This window comes from Dendrobates tinctorius, unplaced genomic scaffold (assembly GCF_039654945.1).
Source record: "Dendrobates tinctorius isolate UK_male_01 unplaced genomic scaffold, ASM3965494v1 ptg000124l, whole genome shotgun sequence".
NCBI classification, from domain to species: domain Eukaryota; kingdom Metazoa; phylum Chordata; class Amphibia; order Anura; family Dendrobatidae; genus Dendrobates; species Dendrobates tinctorius.
Genome location: NW_027361792.1, coordinates 6,763,196 through 6,783,878, shown reverse-complemented (window position 1 = coordinate 6,783,878; position 20,683 = coordinate 6,763,196). Strand labels below are relative to the sequence as shown.

General features: G+C 47.7%; 1 protein-coding gene across 1 annotated transcript; it reads right to left on the bottom strand.

Annotated features, from left to right (window-relative positions):
- Positions 1 to 4,419: 4,419 nt before the first annotated feature.
- Positions 4,420 to 19,711, bottom strand: TRIM44 (tripartite motif containing 44). Its single transcript, XM_073541818.1, has 2 exons — positions 18,770 to 19,711; positions 4,420 to 11,288 (listed from the first exon to the last, which is right to left on the bottom strand). Exons 1-2 carry the CDS (start codon positions 19,169 to 19,171, stop codon positions 11,109 to 11,111), a joined length of 582 nt encoding a protein of 193 aa, XP_073397919.1. The 5' UTR covers positions 19,172 to 19,711; the 3' UTR covers positions 4,420 to 11,108.
- Positions 19,712 to 20,683: the final 972 nt, after the last annotated feature.

The window sequence follows — 20,683 nt, the reverse complement described above, 5'->3', positions numbered from 1 at the left end:
AGAGAGAGAGAAAGAGACAGAAAGAGACAGAGACAGAGAAAGAGAGAGAGAAAGAGAGAGAAAGAGAGAGAAAGAGAGAGAAAGAGAGAGAAAGAGAGAGAAAGAGAGAGAAAGAGAGAGAGAGCGAAAGAGAGAGCGAAAGAGAGAGCGAAAGAGAGCGCGAAAGAGAGCGCGAAAGAGAGCGCGAAAGAGAGCGCGAAAGAGAGCGCGAAAGAGAGCGAGAGAGAGAGAGAGAAGAGAGAGAAAGAGAGAGAAAGAGAGAGAGAGCGAGAGAGAGCGAAAGAGAGAGCGAAAGAGAGAGCGAAAGAGAGCGCGAAAGAGAGCGCGAAAGAGAGCGCGAAAGAGAGCGCGAAAGAGAGCGCGAAAGAGAGCGCGAAAGAGAGCGCGAAAGAGAGAGAGAGAGAGAGAGAAAGAGAGAGAGAGAGCGAAAGAGAAAGAGAGCGAAAGAGAGAGAGAAAGAGAGAGAAAGAGAGAGAAAGAGAGAGAAAGAGAGAGAAAGAGAGAGAGAGAAAGAGAGAGAAAGAGAGAGAAAGAGAAAAAAACGGATCCAACAGATGACCATCCGTCACAATCCGCCACTAATGCAAGTCTATGGGAAAAAAAAAGGATTCCGCCCAAAAAAATGGCGGATCCGGTTTTTTCTCAAAACGGCGGATTTCAACTGACGTCAAAAGACTGAAGTGTGAAAAAGGCCTAAGGGGTTGTCCACCTCTGCGGACATTTTTATTTTTACTTAAATGCATATATTTGATGATTACAATAGCTTTTTTTTCTACAAGTAAGTTTAATTAAAAATATAGCACCCCGTTTGCTTTTAGAGGCTCTTTGTTTCTCTCCACATTGGACTTTGATGTAGTCTGTGGTCGCGAATCATTCGAGAAGAGCTCAGAAAAAGAGATAAAAAGGAGTTAGAAACTCTCCCGCTGGAACATCACAATGAGCTCACTGATGGTTCCCATTTAACTCATTCTGCATCCAGCAATAGAAATTGCAACACAAGGGCTATAGAAGGCAAACCGTGGAAAATTTGTAATAAAACCCAATTACAAAAATGATTCTTAGCAAAAAATACAGTTATAAGAAAAACAATTATGATATAGGTCAATTTCCCATACAACCTGTTTATAAAATGCAAATATACAGAGAAGATCATTTACATTCACAGAATAAAGTTTGTTAATATGACAGAATGAACATCAAACCTAGGGGTCAGCAATCTGCAATGATCCAGAAACCAGCTGCCAGGGTATGCTGGGTCTTGTAGTTTCACAACTGCTGGAAAGCCACGGATGTCCGAGCTTCACTGTATCAAGCTGGGGTGCACTTTATCTGCTGCTATCCTCTATAATGTCTGTTGTTCTCATTCTGACACTTGCTCATCCCAGCTAATAAATCATGAAATCAGCTGCCATTCACAAACTGACTGTGAGGCACCTATCTGCAGCAGGAGCCAGCCCCCAATGTTCTTTCTACAACAGAGTGGATAAACGCCACCCATTTTATGCGAATTTTCAAAGCGTTACACCTTGCTCTTCCGGGGTGTTCTCAGGTGGAAATATAGTGATTTTTTTTTTTACATTGGAAATTGTTATTTGATAATATTTTCTGCCATATTCACTGTTTGTGCAGCAAGCGATTCATCCCGCTGTCAGTGCTGCATTCATGGCGGGAATGTGTATTGCTCTCAAGCTGTGAAGAGTGGAGATCCCGCAGTTTTGTGAGAGCGGAGACGTCATTTCCCCGCGAGCCTCTGTCCTACAATGACTTTCGATATGTAATTTTGTCAGAATTTCAACTTTTAGAAAAACCTTTCAATTGACCTAATCCAGAGCGGAGAGGAAACATCTTCGACATGTCTAACCCGAGCGATCAAACATTAGCGAGAGCGTCAATTAGAGACCGACATGAACATTAATTCTCTCGAACCTTTATTCAGCGGGGATGAATCGAATAATGGAAGTGCCTGCTGGCTCCAGAAAAGGAGGCAAAAATCAGCATTAGCAAAATGTATCCATCAGCTTGAAAAGACAAGCAGGAAAAAGTCATTAAATTCTGAATTTCTGCATGCTATAGGTTACAAGGATAGCAAATGGTTTCTCGTAGAAGGTCAGGGCCCCTATTTAACACACACTATGTTACCTAAGGCGCTAGGACTCACCTCGGAGTTATCGACATTTGCCGCCAAAGGCAAGGGCCTCGACAATACTGCAGGAACACCCATTTGTGGCCTACATAGAGCATCATATTAGCTATACCTTTGGCGAATACTTATTAACCATCCTGATTTTTGCAGGACTGCCCCACAATCTGTATACAGAGATAACCTCGGCACCGACAAACAAAGATAGATTTGCTGCAAATGTGATCTTATTTTGATCCGGCACCAATGAAACAACCGATAATCTCCAACGTTTCGACCAGCTTGTGGTCTTTATCAGGGACATCTTTGTGGATAGTGTATGGATATCCATGTACACGTGCTGAGGTTACCGCTATATGTCTATAGGAACACTGTACTTTTCTCTACCACGACCACCGCTATAGGCAGTGCTGCCGGCTTGACCTTAGGTGTCCCACAACCTAGGCTACAAAAGGGTCTGAAATTTGTGCTAATTTGCATTAAAGGGACATTTATGTTATTATATTTTTAGCTGGGTTAAATGTAAGTATGAACCCATAAATTGAGATGACATTGGGTCACAGGTCTATGTCCTCCCAGGCATGTAAAGAGTGAGCCGACTGTGGGGAACAGTGGGGCTACATTGTGGTCAGTCTCTGTTGACATCAATGAGGGAACACCCCACAGGACCTGCCGTATACCAGGAATACCTCACAAGACCTGCTGTATACCGGGAACACCCCTCAAGGTCTGCCGTATACTGGAAACACATCACAAGACCTGCTGTATACTGGGAACACCCCACAAGACCTGCCTTATAATGAAAAACCCCACAAGACCTGCTGTATACAGGAAACACCCCACAAGACCTGCTGTATACTGGGAACACCCCACAAGACCTGCTGTATACTGGGAACACCCCACAAGACCTGCTGTATACTGGGAACACCCCACAAGACCTGCTGTATACTGGGAACACCCCACAAGACCTGCTGTATACTGGGAACACCCCACAAGACCTGCTGTATACTGGGAACACCCCACAAGACCTGCTGTATACTGGGAACACCCCACAAGACCTGCTGTATACTGGGAACACCCCACAAGACCTGCTGTATACTGGGAACACCCCACAAGACCTGCTGTATACTGGGAACACCCCACAAGACCTGCTCTATACTGGGAACACCCCACAAGACCTGCTCTATACTGGGAACACCCCACAAGACCTGCTCTATACTGGGAACACCCCACAAGACCTGCTGTATACTGGGAACACCCCACAAGACCTACTGTTTACTGGGAACACCCCACAAGACCTGCTCTATACTGGGAACACCCCACAAGTCCTGCTGTATACTGGGAACACCCCACAAGACCTGCTGTATACTGGGAACACCTCACAAGTCCTGCTGTATACTGGGAACACCCCACAAGACCTGCTCTATACTGGGAACACCCCACAAGACCTGCTCTATACTGGGAACACCCCACAAGACCTACTGTTTACTGGAAACACCTCACAAGGTCTGCCGTATTCTGGAACATACCACAAGACCTGCCGTATACTGGGAACACCCCACAAGACCTGCTCTATACTGGGAACACCCCACAAGACCTGCCGTATACTGGGAACACCCCACAAGACCTGCTCTATACTGGGAACACCCCACAAGACCTGCTGTATACTGGGAACACCCCACAAGACCTGCTGTATACTGGGAACACCCCACAAGACCTGCCGTATACTGGGAACACCCCACAAGACCTGCCGTATACTGGGGACACCTCACAAGACCTGCTGTATACTGGGAACACCTCACAAGACCTGCCGTATACTGGGAACACCCCACAAGACCTGCTGTATACTGGTAACACCCCACAAGACCTGCCGTATACTGGGAACACCCCACAAGACCTGCCGTATACTGGGAACACCTCACAAGACCTGCTTTATACTGGGAACACCCCACAAGACCTGCCGTATACTGGTAACACCCCACAAGACCTGCCGTATACTGGGAACACCCCACAAGACCTGCCGTATACTGGGAACACCCCACAAGACCTGCCGTATACTGGGAACACCTCACAAGACCTGCGGTATACTGGGAACACCCCACAAGTCCTGCCGTATACTGGGAACACCTCACAAGACCTGCCGTATACTGGGAACACCCCACAAGACCTGCCGTATACTGGGAACACCCCACAAGACCTGCTGTATACTGGGAACACCTCACAAGACCTGCTGTATACTGGGAACACCCCACAAGTCCTGCTGTATACTGGTAACACCCCACAAGACCTGCCGTATACTGGGAACACCCCACAAGACCTGCCGTATACTGGGGACACCTCACAAGACCTGCTGTATACTGGGAACACCCCACAAGACCTGCCGTATACTGGGAACACCTCACAAGACCTGCTGTATACTGGGAACACCTCACAAGACCCACCCTATATGGAGAGCACCTCGCCAGACCTGCAGTATAATATAAATGTGTGTCCCTGCTGTGTACTGTGTAATGGCCGTGTCTGACCGTACAGGGACATAGTCTGATCATACCACAGCTCCTGGGCAGGGAAGGGGGGGGAAGAGTATACAGATATTACAGCACATGATCGCAAATAATTATTTCTCCAGGTAGAATATTTATCTTGCAAAAAAATAATCCTCTGTGATCCCCTTCTGCAAATGTGGTGCTCCTGCGGGTCCAGTTGCCACAGACGTACTGCATCTCATCCAGAGGTGTGGTATCTCACAACCAGGTAAGATGGGGGTACCTGACCACACTCAACACACACACTAGCTAGTCAGGGCCCCGGGGCGTACCCTACGGGAGGAGGGCCTCATCCCAGTCTGGCTAGGAAAGGGTGTTGGGAGCTAGTGGGGAAGGTAGGAAAAGGGGAGGAGCTTAGAAAGTGGAGTGATGTAGAGCAGCCAATGGGAACAGCGCGTGGGCGGAGCTTAGAGAAAGAGTAGGAGATTTGAAGATAGTTAGAGGGAGAGGGTTCCTTCAGGGGAAGAGCAGGAGGAAAGATGCGCTTGGAGCAGCTCCTGTCAGGAGGAGCTGCCGGATAGATTGGCTGGGAGGGGAAGCTCCCAGAAGGAAAGAATGACATTTCTAAAGTCCCACGCTGATTGCTATCAGGTGGGAGAAGAAATTAGGTCGCAGAAGGGTCTCAGCCCCTAGCCTAGCGAAGTAAACAACGAACTTATGTGGCGCCCCTGAGGGTTCAGTCGCCACAGAGGTACTGCACCTCCTCGTGAGGTGTAGTATTCCAATCTCCAGGTAAGGTGGAGACACCTGACCAGCCTCCAACACCTGCATCCCACACAGCACAGTAGTGTAGCAAAGCACCCTTGGCTCCCTGCTTGGAACACGAAGAGTGCTGGGAGGTGGGTGGAGCTTAGACTGCACATGAGAGGGGAGAATGTTAGGAAAAGGTCAGTCTGTGAGAGAAGATCCCCAGAGAGGGATGGAGGGAAGGAGGTGCTGCAGCCGACCTCAGTGACCTGGAGCTGCTGGCACGGGAAAGGGCAATAGAAAGCCTGATTCTTCAGAAGGAAGACAGTTTAGAATGGAACGTAAGGAGAAGAGAACTAAGGACTAAGGTCAGAGCAGAACCCTTCCTGAAGTTTGAAGCGCATGCCCGGGGTCCGGTCCCCGAGGCTGTTTGTCAAACTAATGTTCCAGCAGCAGACACCGGAGGAATAGGAGCTGTGACCACTCTATTCCCACAAAAGACTCGAAGACACGGTGGCAACCTATGTGTGAGCCGGGACATGACGGATGGAGTCCCCAAAGCAGGCTACAGTCACTTGTCATGCGAGCAGAGTTCCAAGGAACATCTGAGAGGAGGAACTTGGGTTTAACACACAACTACAAGTACTTCAGTATAAGTGCTAGAAAGGAGATGTTCAGAACAGGCACACGAAAGGGAGAGCTGGAAAAGTTAATTCTGTCTGCCTGGGAGTTGGCTGAGCCCCTGATCTGGAGACCGCGGCATTGAAGCGGGCACCTGTCTGTGCCAAGAACGTGAGTAAAATAAAGTGGAACTGCATTCATCTGTCTCATTGCCTTCTTCCTGCGCCAACCCACTCAGCACTGCTACATCTCTGTGCCTAACACTGCACCATCTACTTCTCCTCACTATCTCATTTGCCAACCTCACCTACTCTGCCCTGGGACTACGGCCCTGCCTGTGGAGGGCTACAACATCATTGCTGCACCACACCATCTGTCCCAGAGAAGCAATCCTGCAGCGCTGGTCAGACTGACCAAAAACCACAGGTGGCGTCGCGAATCATCTCAATGACTCTGGGGGCGAGGCAATTAACTAGCAAGCTGACAGTTGTGGTTGCTGTATGGACCAGAGCGAATCCCACAGTTACCTTCCCAGAAAGGCAGCCACATAGGATCAAGGAACCGCCTGAGTGACGAATTCTGACAGGATCCGCGGCAGCTAGCCTGGGACACTGACTGTGAAGGTGCTGGAAAGGGAGAAAGGAGAGGAAACCAGTACGGTGAGACGGCCTAGGAAGGAACATACTGAAAGGGAGTGTTGGGGGGGTGTACTCATGTACCTGGAAGTTTACTGGACCCCTGACCTGGAGGACTCAGCACTGAAGCAGGCATCTGTACTGCAGACAGACTGTGAGAAAAGCCCATTGAACTACATGCGATTGTGTCCTCCATTTTATTCCTGCGCCACTCCTCCACTCCACACCACAATCCTACCAACAACTTCATCTACTCTGCTCTGAGACTACAGCCCTACCTGTGGAGGGCTACAACATCATAGCTGCGCCCAACATCCATCCCAGAGGAGCAACACCGCAGCGCTGGTCACTTCTGACCAGAATACCACCGGTGGCGTCACGTATCCAAACAAACTTTATTCCCATCTCCTTAAATACCACACAAACAATTGCCCTTGACCACCTGGGGCCACGGACCGGGTCCCAGCCGCGTGACACCGTCCCCCATGGAAGTCCGCGGCCTCTCATAATGTCTGTATACTCTCTTGCTATCTCTTGCTACCCCCCCCATGGCCCAGGAGCTGTGGTATGATCAGACTATGTCCCTGTACGGTCAGACACGGCCATTACACAGTACACAGCAAGGGCACATTTTTTAGATTGTGCTGAAAAAAAGAGAGAGAGAGGGCCGGACCTCCGAAAATCATACAGTGATCTAATGCCTCTCGGCAAAAATATATATAACTGAATATGAGGTTCTTAGTTTAACATTCTGATCAGTGAAGCCCACTGCCACATCACTTCAATCCTGGTGGTGGGCCCTACCGCCCTAACGGAGCGGAGCCATGCGCAGGCCACCGCCACAGCGGCAATGCACCATCAGAGCAGACGGCCCGGTATCACCAGACTACGCAGCTCCACCAGCACAAAACCACAGCAACAATGGCCGCCACACAGCACCAACACCAAATGAAAGGAGTCCCCATCGCCCCCACGGAGCGGAGCCGTGTACCCACCACCGCCACAGCAGCAATGCAGCGGCAGGGCGGATGGCCTGATGTCTCACAGCACCATGCTGCAAGACGGAGTCCCCATGACTCCAGACCACGCAGCTCCACCAGCACAGAACCACAGCAACAATGGCCGCCACACAGCACCAACACCAAATGAAAGGAGTCCCCATCGCCCCCACGGAGCGGAGCCGTGTACCCACCACCGCCACAGCAGCAATGCACCATCAGAGCAAACGGCCTGGTATCACCAAACTACGCAGCTCCACCAGCACAAAACCACAGCAACAATGGCCGCCACACAGCACCAACACCAAATGAAAGGAGTCCCCATCGCTCCCACGGAGTGGAGCCGTGCACCAACCACCGCCACAGCGGCAGGGCGGATGGCCCGGTGTCTCACAGCACCATGCTGCAAAACGGAGTCCCCATGACTCTAGACCACGCAGCTCCACCAGCACAGAACCACAGCAACAATGGCCGCCACACAGCACCAACACCAAATGTGTGAAACTCACCTCCAGCAAGCTCTTCAGTGAGAGCAAAAATGGGCTAGACCCATTATTTTGCAGTCTCCTGCTAATTAAAATCACCTGTGCCAAATGGGAGGAGTGCACATCCAAAGAAGAAAAAAAAAAAAAAAAAGGACAGAGCATGCAATATGCTGGGTGTGGCGAGACATCGGGCCGTCTGCCCTGCCGCTGTTAATTAAAATGAACTTTTTAAGTGGGAAAACCCCTTAGATATATTCATAATAATGAATGTTATTCCCGTCACCTGTGAGTGGGCTTAATGTCATATGTGATTGGTGCATATATTATCCAGTGTAAGTTATTCGTGTATTAGGCCTGTTCACACATCCGTCTTTCAGATCAGTTGTTGACCGCCAAAATGGCGGAAAACGGATCCGTCAGCGGACTGACAGGAACATGTGACACTGGACCGTTGTTCAGACTGAGAGAAAGAGAGAAGGAGAGAGAGAGAAAGAAGAGAGAGAAAGAAGAGAGAGAGAGAAAGGAGAGAGAGAGAAAGGAGAGAGAGAGAAAGGAGAGAGAGAGAAAGGAGAGAGAGAGAAAGGAGAGAGAGAGAAAGGAGAGAGAGAGAAAGGAGAGAGAGAGAAAGGAGAGAGAGAGAAAGGAGAGAGAGAGAAAGGAGAGAGAGAGAAAGGAGAGAGAGAGAAAGGAGAGAGAGAGAAAGGAGAGAGAGAGAAAGGAGAGAGAGAGAAAGGAGAGAGAGAGAAAGGAGAGAGAGAGAAAGGAGAGAGAGAGAAAGGAGAGAGAGAGAAAGGAGAGAGAGAGAGAAAAGAGAGAGAGAGAAAAGAGAGAGAGAGAAAAGAGAGAGAGAGAAAAGAGAGAGAGAGAAAAGAGGGAGAGAGAAAAGAGGGAGAGAGAAAAGAGGGAGAGAGAAAAGAGGGAGAGAGAAAAGAGGGAGAGAGAAAAGAGGGAGAGAGAAAAGAGGGAGAGAGAAAAGAGGGAGAGAGAAAAGAGGGAGAGAGAAAAGAGAGAGAGAGAAAAGAGAGAGAAGAGAGAGAAGAGAGAAAGGAGAGCTAGAGAGAGAAAGGAGAGCTAGAGAGAGAAAGGAGAGCTAGAGAGAGAAAGGAGAGCTAGAGAGAGAAAGGAGAGCTAGAGAGAGAAAGGAGAGCTAGAGAGAGAAAGGAGAGCTAGAGAAAGGAGAGCTAGAGAAAGGAGAGCTAGAGAAAGGAGAGCTAGAGAAAGGAGAGCTAGAGAAAGGAGAGCTAGAGAAAGGAGAGCTAGAGAAAGGAGAGATAGAGAAAGGAGAGATAGAGAAAGGAGAGATAGAGAAAGGAGAGATAGAGAAAGGAGAGATAGAGAAAGGAGAGAGAGATTCTTCCGGGCATGCGCAGTGTACAAATGTGGATCCAGCCACCAAAAAAACGTTTCATTGTCCGTCCTGTCTGCGGACGCCAACATTTTGGCAGATCCGTAAAAAAACGGATCCAACGGATGACCATCCGTCAAGATCCGCCGATAATGCAAGTCAATGAGAAAAAAAAACGGATCCGCCAAGAAAAATGGCGGATCCTTTTTTTTTTTGCAAAACGGCGGATTTTGACTGATGGAGACAAACGGATGTGTGAAAGAGGCCTTATATGACACTATAACCTGGGATGGTTCTTCAAAAAAAAATATTTTGCCCAAAGGCCTGCATTACCCTTGAGGCGGCTTCAGAACGCAAGAATATACAAACCCATAGGACAAATATGTTGAACATCGGTAGCAAACTGATTGAGACTGATCAGTATTTTCGCTCTATTTTATCTTTTTCAGACTGCAATGTGCTTCTCCTCATGATCAGATCGGAGATGGAAGTGTTGGAGCAACGCGTCTTAAAAACCATAAAAAAAACTATCGAAAATTAGCTCCTATCACTCGGGGAAAAACGAAGAGCGGAAAGCAAAATCGTAATTGTTTGCAGAACATTACAACGTTACAAAGAGCGCAGGATTTGGCTTCTCTATAAATTACAATGACAGCCCATGAAATTCAATGAGCAACGTGCAATGCTGCATGTCCCCAGTGATGGCGCTGTAGAGAAGGGAACACCTTTCGCAGGTTCCTCTTAGTTTACAGCTGTTTATTGGGTAATACCTTTTTTCTTCCCGTTTTTGCAACAGATTTGCCACGGATTTCACCCTACGTATTGTGAAAAAAAAAAAATTGCAGAAAGAGTTGATGCGCTGAAGATTTCCACACGGAAAATTATCTGCAGTGTGTGGATGGGATTCATTAAAATGTCTTCCACTTTGAATACGCTGTTGAATTTCCACCAGCAAATCCACAGGGAAATTTAGCTGCGCACTTGCTACATGTGAACATACCCCAAAAAGAACGATTCGGGCAATAGGAATGGAGTGGTCAGTTGGGCTTGGTTACTGGCCAGTGGTAACCTAGGTTTGCCTAGGTTACTGGCCACCTCTGCAGTCCATCACAAGTGGTCAGTCTCCTAGGCTAGAAACGCAGCGCTTACAAGCACTTTGCTGTAGAGCTTGCGAGCGCTGCGATGAAGCTGGTCAGGTTCAGCAAACTGGCCGGCTTCAGTGTCCATCCATTCCTCCGATGCTGCCAAGGCAAAGCTACTTCTTTTAGCAGCATCAGAGAAAGCAAATTTCGGGTTAGCGGCACATTCATACTGCTGGTCCAAACTGTCAATCATCAGGAGCACAGCACCACCCAGCAAGCATGGTGGCAGAGAAGCAGTGCGCTCCTGAAGTTAGAAGAGGAGATCAGCCTTTAAATCCGTTCTCCGCACTGCGTCGCAACGAGTCGGAGGTCGCGAATTAATTAGTGCATGTGATTTTCTGCGTTCGGATGGCATTTTTTGTATAGCTAAACCATGTCAATTGTCTAAGGCAGCGGGAGGAAATGGTTGTCGTGTTCCTTAGCGACTGATTACATACGCCCCAACGAGCCCATTAATTATACAGGAGATGACTCTACTTGAATGGTATCCAAACCCAAAGTTAAGTCTTTCATAACCGTTTCCCAGGCAGCGTGGAAAGCAAGAAAGCGAGAGAGAGAAAGCAGGGGACGCGGAAATAGAGGGCAGGACACATACACCCGCCCTCACTTACTTTGGAGTTGCCGCATTTCTCCTTTAATTTCTCCACCATTTCGCCCATGGCAAGCTTCAGGTCAGCGGGTTTTCTATTCTACAAGAAAGAAGGAGACGGTTATTACAGCAGAGGTTACAAATCACCTGACAATAGGACTAAGAAATAGCTATTCTGTGGACGGTACTGGTTTAAATACCCCACACCAGTTCAGGCTGGGGTCTGCCTAATACAGTGATCTGGCCTAATAAAGGCCCCCCCCCCCCCCAAAAAAAAAAAAAAAAATGTTCTCACAAAGTTGAAAGTGTGATCCGTCACTGCAGAGAACACATCTCCTTCATAGTCCAGTGGTGGCGGCTTTACACCACTCCATCCGACGCTCGGCATTGTGCTTGGTGATGTACGGCTGCATGTAACTTCTTGGCCATATCGCAGACAAGCTAGGGTGATGGCAACATGGACAATGTGCCAACTGCTATATATGCTTCTACTGACTTCTCACGCAGTTGTTGGAAACTTTCCGCTGGCATCTTTTTATGACGAGGGCGCTCGTTTGAAAAATGTATAATAAGTTTAATGCATCAATAAGTTTTTAAAGACTTTTTAGAATACAAATGTCAGGTCACGGATTGCAGAACACTTCCCCCCAAAAATTCCCAAATTATATAAATAGTTCACAATCCAGACATTCCTTCCTCTGACAAGTCTCATATCTGCCTTCCCTGCCCCCCATGACAAATCACCTGTTCCTGAGGAAAGAGACACAGTGAATCAGAAAAACTATATTACATTTTAAATTGGAGGTATTTAGTAATATTATTATTACACCTACTACATATTGGGATAGGATCTTGGAGATGGGAATACCCCTTTAAGTCTTGAACCTTTGTGTTCATCCCGTAACCAGGACATATATTTATAAACTGGAAGCAAATAATCAAAGTTCCTATTGAATGAAAGCATGCAGAGATCTTGGAAACTTCCCATTATATTGCAAATATTACGTTTTTTGCTTCTTTTTCCGGTCCACATCCCATCTTTTTTCCAGTTTCGTTACTTCCACGTCTCTTGCTTCTCTCGTTAGAGAACAGTAAGTCATCTTCACTGCCCCCATTATTACTCATAAACTGTCTGGATTTTTCTAGAATACGCTCAAAGCGAAAACATGTCTATCCGTCCCGTCAAGTCTTTTTCAAAGCCCAGTTGTGCGGTATGATAATTTGATAATTTGGCACTTAACGCGCGTCGGGGTGTGACATTCATGCTGAGGCAGCGGGGAAGATGAAAGCTGCACCAGTCGCACTGTCATTACCTGAGATCAATTAACGACCTGAAACGCATGTGTTGGGATTTATAAGCCAAAAAAAATGCAGATGAAATTCTGTATTCACGATACGCAGAACAGAAAAATCAATGAGAGTTTAAATTACACGTCAAGATTGTGGTATTCTCTGAAAAAAAAAAAAAAGAAAAAAAAGCACTAAACACTACAACTCCCAACATACCCTGGTCACTGGGCGCAACCATTAAACAATATGCTCTATCCAAGGGCACTCTAGCTGTTGTGAAACTACAACTCCCAACATGTCCTTACAATTTGTAATGCTGGGCATTGTTAACCCCTGCTTTGGTACTCAATGTCTCACCCACCAGATATAATCTTAAAGGTGCGGTACGTTCCCACACGCTGGGGTTTCGCGAAATCCCACCTACAATTCTGCTATTTTAAGTCTTAACACCCAGGCAATTTTTCATGTTTGCGCTTATGTTTTTTTTTTCCCTCCCCTTCTTTGGTAACTTTTTTTTATTTTTCTGTCAATCGACATAGCCCTGTGCGGCACAAGTTGAAGTTTAGAAAGATACTATAAAGTTACCTAACACACCGGCCATTCTGCATCTCGCACTCACACACCACCTCCTCATCTCATCCCCCATTCTGTCGGTGTCCCCCTCAAGGATCAGTCCTAGGACCCCTGCTCTTCTCCATCTACATCTTCAGCAGGGGACAGTTCATAGAGTCCCCTGGCTTTCAGTATTTCACCATCTCACTCAACCTCCCCAACAGATTTATTCCATCAAAGTCAATGGCTGCCCACTCTCCAAAGTCCCACAAGCCTCGAGGTAACCCTTCACTCTGATATCTCCATCAAACCACATATCCAAGCCCTTTCCACCACCCGCCGACTCCAGCTCAAAAATATTTCCCGGATCTGCACATTCACAGAATTCTAGAATGTTAGAGTTGGAAGGGACCTCCGGGGTCATCGTGTCCAACCCCCAGCTCAATGCAGGACTCACTAAACCATCTCAGACAGATGTCTGTCTAGCCTCTGTATAAAGACTTCCATTGAAGGAGAACTCACCACCTCTCGTAGCCGCCTGTTCCACACATTGATCACCCTCACAGAAAGTTTTTTCTAATATCTAATCTGTATCTTCTCCCTTTCAGTTTCATTCCATTGCTTCTCGTGTTTCCATGTACAAATGAGAATAATGATGATCCCTCTACACTGTGACAGCCCTTCAGATATTTGTAGACAGCTATTAAGTCTCCTCTTAGCTTTCTTCTTTGGAAGCTAAACATTCCCAAATCCTTTACCTATTTCTCGTAGGACATACTTTGCAGTGCATTCACCATCCTGGTAGATCTTCTCTGAACTTGTTCCAGTTTTTCAATGTCTTTTATAAAATGTGGTGCGCAGAACTGGACACAATATTCCAGATGAGGCCTGACCGAGGAGGAGTAGAGGGGGATAATTACTTCACGTGATCTAGACTCTATGTTTCTCTTAATACATCCTTGAACTGTGTTTACCTTTTTTGCTGCTGCATAATACTGTTGACTCATGTGCAGTATCTGATCTATTAGTATACCCAAGTCTTTTTCACACATGCTGTTGCTTAGTTCTATTCCTCCCTTTCTATAGATGTAATTTTCGTTTTTCTTGCCCAGATCTAGAATCTTGCATTTCTTCATGCTAAATACCATTCTATTAGTCGCTGCCCATTGTTAAAGCTTATCTAGATCCTACTGAATCCTTTCTCTGTCTTTTCTAGTGTTAGCTATCCTCCTAGCTTTACATCATCTGCAAATTTGATCAGTTTACCTTCAGTTTCCTTATTTAGATCATTTATAAAAAATGTTGAACAACACTGCGGACTGGACAAGCCTTTTGGTACCCAACTTGAAACACTCTTCCAATTGGATGTACAACCACCATTTATTGATGCTTTGATGAGCGGTCACATAATTGTCATCCAAGAGACACTGAGCTGCGTGTGCGAATGCAGCTTCAGTGCCGAGCACTGACACTAGTAAGGTGGGCTTGATGTCAGAGAACATAAAACAGCTGACATCAACCCCACAACTATTACCCCACTTGCCACCGCAACAGGGCAAGTGGGAAAAGGAGGCTAAGAACCAGAACTGGCACATCTTAAGGATGAGCCATTTCAGGGGCAGCTAATGTCCTTAGTCTGGGAGGGGGCCAAAATCCTTAGTCTAGGAGGGGGCCAATATTCATGGCCCCCTTCCTAGGCTGTTAATATCAGTCCACAGCTGTTTGCCTAGCTTTTGCTGGTTATTAATTATAGAGGGGACCCTACATCATTTTTTGAGGCAGTTACCCCTTATTAATAGCCAGGAAAGGCTAAGTAGACAGCTGTGAGCTGATATTAATAGCCTAGGAAGCTCCATGTTTATTGCCTCCTTCCCAGACTATATCAACCCAACTGTCGGCTTTCCCTTAGCTGGTTAAGAAAAGTATGGGGGACCCTACGCCATTTTTTTTTTTTTAACCATTAGCTAAATACATGTACAGTAAGCTACACACACTGCACTGATTATATATCTCAGTGACATCTATCTATATATGTATATGAGATTGTTTTATTAATTAATAAACTAGCTTGAAATGACAGAGAATTACTGTATGTAAATGCTGATGTTAAAAACGCATTGCATACGGAAGTCATATGGATGCTAGGTGATGGGAAAAACACTAGCATGGCATACGGATGTTGAGACTAGGTGAGAAAAAAAATGCATGACACTCTCCAACTTTTCTGGCTGAGAATCTCAGCTACTTGTTATACGCAGATGTGAGCGTTCCCTTAAAACTCATCTCACATTAAAAACAAGCCCCGTTGCTCATGGCAACCAATCAAAGCACAGTTTTCATTTTTCCACAGCAGTTTGAGAAATGTAAGCTGGCTTCTGATTGGTTGCTATGGGTAAGCGGGCCTGATTTACTATCTAATGAGGCCTACTCTGATCTGGAGATATTCACAATTTTTGCTGGGATTGTATGAAAAAAAATTAGAGCAATCCAAGCAAATTTGGGATAGTTGGCAGCTATGGGTGTATGATGGGCTATACAAGGGACATTTCATCTAAAGGGGTAGATGAAGGTCTAGCTAAGGCTAAGATGGGAGGGAAGCCCCGATCCAGGAATTTAGATACCTATTCAATAAATGGTGGCACTGTACACGCCTAGAGGTTTGCGGCCCACGGCATGCCAAATGCTTTGTGACAGGATTGCTCCTCGGAGGCAGGTCCTCGGCTCGGTTGAGCTTGGGTTGGTCCCAAAGTCTACTTCATGCCAACTCATTCCGGTGGGCAGATATGGCATTAGCCTGATTACCTTTCCGCAATTACACATTCCTGAAGGAAGTGTGCTAACTCCATAAATTTGGCCATGTATACATCTTGTGTGTTAATTGGTGGTGGGTTTCAGGGGGTTCAGGGTTAATTTCATACGGAGGGTTTTTTTCTGCTTCAAATACCCTATGAATAAGCTTCATTTTTATTTCAATAGGAAAAAAATAAGTTTTTTTTTTTAAGTGGATTTTTTTCAGGCTGAACATTCCAAGTAAAAAAAAAAAAAAAAAATTGTGTTGTTCGATAAGTTTTCCACGCATGGGGCATTTTTTTTTCTTCTGTTTCAGTTGTCAAACTTGGAGCGTTTTTTTTCCACCAAGAAAAAAAAAATCCTGCACCATATGGGAGATTATTATAAATTGTACAACTTTTTCCACGTGAAAACAACAAAAAAAAAAAGTCAATTTATGTGGTATGTTTTGTGTGTGGATTGTTTAGCGGATCTGCTTCAAAATCCACATCAAAAACTTCCAGGTGAACCCACGCTATGGCTCTGATGGAAGCCTTGAGATATGTTCACAAAGAAGTTTTTGACGTGGATATCGCGGGCTGAAAAACAAATGGCTGAAAAAGAACTTTTTATGTTTTTTATGCTGTTTTTTTTTTTTTTGCATAGGGCATTTTTTTCTGTCTTTCAAAGTATGTTTTTCTCTGCATTTCAGAGTCAATCACACATTGCTGGAATCATACGCTCCCAGGCAGCGTTCGGCTTTGAGTCACAGGAATTGCGCCGATGCGGTTTCAGTCACCGCTCAGTCTATAAAGCTCGGCGGCTGTGATCACGCTCCGGGCACTGACTGACAGCAGCTCAGCAATAGAGCCGGCTGTCAGTCAGTGCCGGGGGCTCTATACACAGAGCGACGACTTAACCAGTGGCGGTATAACAGGCCAGATTAACCCCCTGCCCAGAATATACCCAGGGTTAAAGTGGCCTAGGCCAGATTATACCCCTCCGGGTCAGAATATGCCCCAGATGCTGTAGATCAGATTTTTCACACTTTTGAGAACCATCAAACACGTGGCCCCAGGCAGCACACAGGGGGGCAGAGACAGCGAATGGGGTCCCAGGCAGCACACGAGGCCCCAGGCAGTGCACGGGGGGCTCCAGGCAGCAACCGGGGGCCCCAGGCAGCAACCGGGGGGGCAGAGACAGCGAATGGGGTCCCAGGCAGCACACAGGGGCAGAGACAGCAAACGGGTTCCCAGGCAGCACACGAGGCCCCAGGCAGCGCACAGGGGGGCAGAGACAGCGAATGGGGTCCCAGGCAGCACACAGGGGCAGAGACAGCAAACGGGTTCCCAGGCAGCACACAGGGGCAGAGACAGCGAATGGGGTCCCAGGCAGCACACGAGGCCCCAGGCAGCAACCGGGGGCCCCAGGCAGCAACCGGGGGGGCAGAGACAGCGAATGGGGTCCCAGGCAGCACACAGGGGCAGAGACAGCAAACGGGTTCCCAGGCAGCACACGAGGCCCCAGGCAGCGCACAGGGGGGCAGAGACAGCGAATGGGGTCCCAGGCAGCACACAGGGGCAGAGACAGCAAACGGGTTCCCAGGCAGCACACAGGGGCAGAGACAGCGAATGGGGTCCCAGGCAGCACACGAGGCCCCAGGCAGCAACCGGGGGCCCCAGGCAGCAACCGGGGGGGCAGAGACAGCGAATGGGGTCCCAGGCAGCACACAGGGGCAGAGACAGCAAACGGGTTCCCAGGCAGCACACGAGGCCCCAGGCAGCGCCCGGGGGGCTCCAGGCAGCAACCGGGGGCCCCAGGCAGCAACCGGGGGGGGCAGAGACAGCGAATGGGGTCCCAGGCAGCACACAGGGGCAGAGACAGCAAACGGGTTCCCAGGCAGCACACGAGGCCCCAGGCAGCGCACGGGGGGCTCCAGGCAGCAACCGGGGGCCCCAGGCAGCAACCGGGGGGGCAGAGACAGCGAATGGGGTCCCAGGCAGCACACAGGGGGGCAGAGACAGCGAATGGGGTCCCAGGCAGCACACAGGGGGGCAGAGACAGCGAATGGGGTCCCAGGCAGCACACGGGGCAGAGACAGCGAACGGGTTCCCAGGCAGCACACAAGGCCCCAGGCAGCGCATGGGGGGCTCCAGGCAGCGCACGGGGGGCCCCAGGCAGCGCACGGGGGGCCCCAGGCTGCGCGCAAGGAGGGGGAAAGAGACAGTGTGCAGGGCCCCTGTGCGCTGTCTCTGCCCCCCTGTGCAATGTCTGGGGCCCCGTTCTTGAGATTATCAGTCAATCCTGTGCGATGTCTGGGGCCCCCTGTGCTGCCTGGGACCTCGTTCGCTGTCTCTGCCCCCCCCCCCCGGGTGCTGCCTTGGGCCCCGTTTTTGATAGTTCTCAAAAGTGTGAAAAATCTGATCTATAGCAGCTGGGGCATATTCTGGCCTAGAGGGGTATAAACTGACCTAGGCCACTTTAACCCCGGGTATATTCTGGGCAGGGGGTTAATCTGGCCCGTTACACCGGCGCCAATCCTGTGACTAGATGCCAAAAGCTGCCAGAATAAAGTTCATTTCCTCCTGTCGGCCTCGGTGCCGGCGATACAGGGTGTCAGAATGCTATTAACCTGCATATTAACCCCATATCTCCAGGTTAATAGTTGTTATATTAAATGATAGGTCCTTTTGAAATATTTGCAGGGTTTTTTTTGCGCAAACTTTGCAACATTTTAGAGGGACATGCAAATTTTGTTTACGCTGAAAAAAAAAAAAAAGGCTAAAGACAAGAAGAAATAGCATTTTGCGCAAAAGTCATGAACCACTTGTGCCATTTTGAAGAATTTGGCCCAAAACACATCAAAGAACTCAAAAAAAAAAAAAGAAGAGACGTGAAAAAATGCAAATCTTTTGACCACTCCATGGTCCCATTGTCTAAGACCCCCCAACCCCCAGCGTGCCTCCATACCTTCATTTCCAGGTAGGCCTCATTGAGGGTGATGAGCTGATGTTGGCGGTGGTCTCCAGCCACGGCGCACAACACACAGATGATCTTGGAGTCCTCCTTGCAGTACAGGCTTAGCTCCTGCTTGTGTGTGGGACAGGTCTTCTTCTCGGACGGACCGCTGTGCTTCGCTTTAGTCTCCGACTCCTCTACGGGGGTCGTCTCTTCTTCTTCTGGAGACGGCTCCGCGAAATCTCTGACGCTGTGGGTCGCGTATTGTTGCTTGTGCTCGGAAGCATGCAAATCACAAAAGGAAAAATGACAGTCGTCACAGATGACCAGCGCCTCTTTGGCCTCGTCGGGCTCGCAGGCGTCGCACGTGCCGTCGTAAGGGAGCTGTGAGGTTTCATCTGATGCACTGGCCATGGTGGGACTTATCTTCTAAATTGAGGTTAAGGGTGAGTTCATGGAAACCTTGATCCGTCTCTCTGGATTCCTAGATGTTATATTGCTCTTCCACTTTGCACACCTGTGATTCCTACAAACCTTGGTAGATGCACACTCGCTCTTTGCTCCTGGTTCACCTTTCCTGTTCAGCTTCTTGTGTCCCGGCAGCTGCTGTCGATGCCTCTCCTGTGCAGAACAATGAGGATTTTCCTGGCCCAAGCCTCGGCTCTGCTGAATGCTTCCTTCCTCCTTTCACTTTCCACGCTTCTGTGTTTTGCTTCCTGAGTCATCGGGACAGGAAATACAAAGCTTCCCAGACTGACAGCGAGCGGCCGCCGCCGCCGCGTCTTCGTTCTATTCATATCCACTGGGAAAGAAGATTGTCTATTGTAATCTCTACATTTAAATGTCAATGTAAAATATTACTGTTATTTTTTAAAAAATTTAATAAAGTTGTTTGGAAAATGGGAAAGAAGATGTCGCAGTATGCAAGATGACGGAGCTGCAGAAAGTGACATTGTGCGTATATAGGAATGCTCTCAGTGAGAAAAAACAAGATTGTCTTGTAGTTATGATACCTTTTAATTAAAAAACTTTTTATATAAAAACGCCATGATATGATGAGAGGTTATACATCAGAAAGAGCTTTCAGTAGCTAACTTGATGGTGGAAATTACAACCGATCTGACATGGTAAAAAGAAAAAAAAACAAAAAACCTTTTAATGGCTAACAAAAATAAAATAAATGATGTTACAAAGCAAGCTTTCCAGACTTCTTAGGTCTCTTCCTCAGGCATGGTGTAACAAAGTTTCTGAAGAAACACAAATAGATGCACACAGAAAAAAAAAAAAAATAAAACAACAGTAAAAGAGAAAAAACAAAAACACATAGCATAATAAACGGTCATTTAAATAAACAAACAAACTGAGCTCAGATAATGAATCCTTGATTGGATCAAATTAGTGATGTGAACGTTTTAGACTGTGCGCCCATGTTGCGTTTTTTAAGCGTTTCCGCCACGCTTAAAAAACGCACCCCCATGCAATCCTATGGGATTTCGCAGTTGCTGTGCTAATGCTGCGGATTTTGCCGCCTGCGGAATCGCATAGCGGTAAAATCCACAGCATGTTCAGTATTTCTGCGGAATTGCGGCGATTCCGCCGCCATAGGATTGCATTGAAACGCTCACTTTACGCACGTGGCTATGCCCACCATGCGTAAAGTGAGCGCTTCATGTGGGGATGGTACCCAGGGTCTGGAGGAGAGGAGACTCCTTCATGCCCTGGGTACCATATACATGTAAAAAATAGAATTAAAATAAAAAATCGGGATATACTTACCCTCTTTCGGTCCCGCCTCTCAGCCACGCTGCCAGCATATTCCGTTCCCAGGGATGCATTGCGCGAATCACCTCTGATGACGTTGCGTTCTCGCGTGATGCTACATCATCTGGGGTCATTGTCGCAAGGCATCCCCGGGAATGAAAGTTG

Coding starts and splice junctions, on each gene's coding strand:
- TRIM44 (XM_073541818.1), bottom strand. CDS start 19,171: ATGGCCAGTGCATCAGATGAAACCTCACAGCTCCCTTACGACGGCACG. Junction 11,289..18,769: donor AGGCCTACCTGGAAATGAAG/GTATGGAGGCAC, acceptor TCTTTCTTGTAG/AATAGAAAACCCGCTGACCT.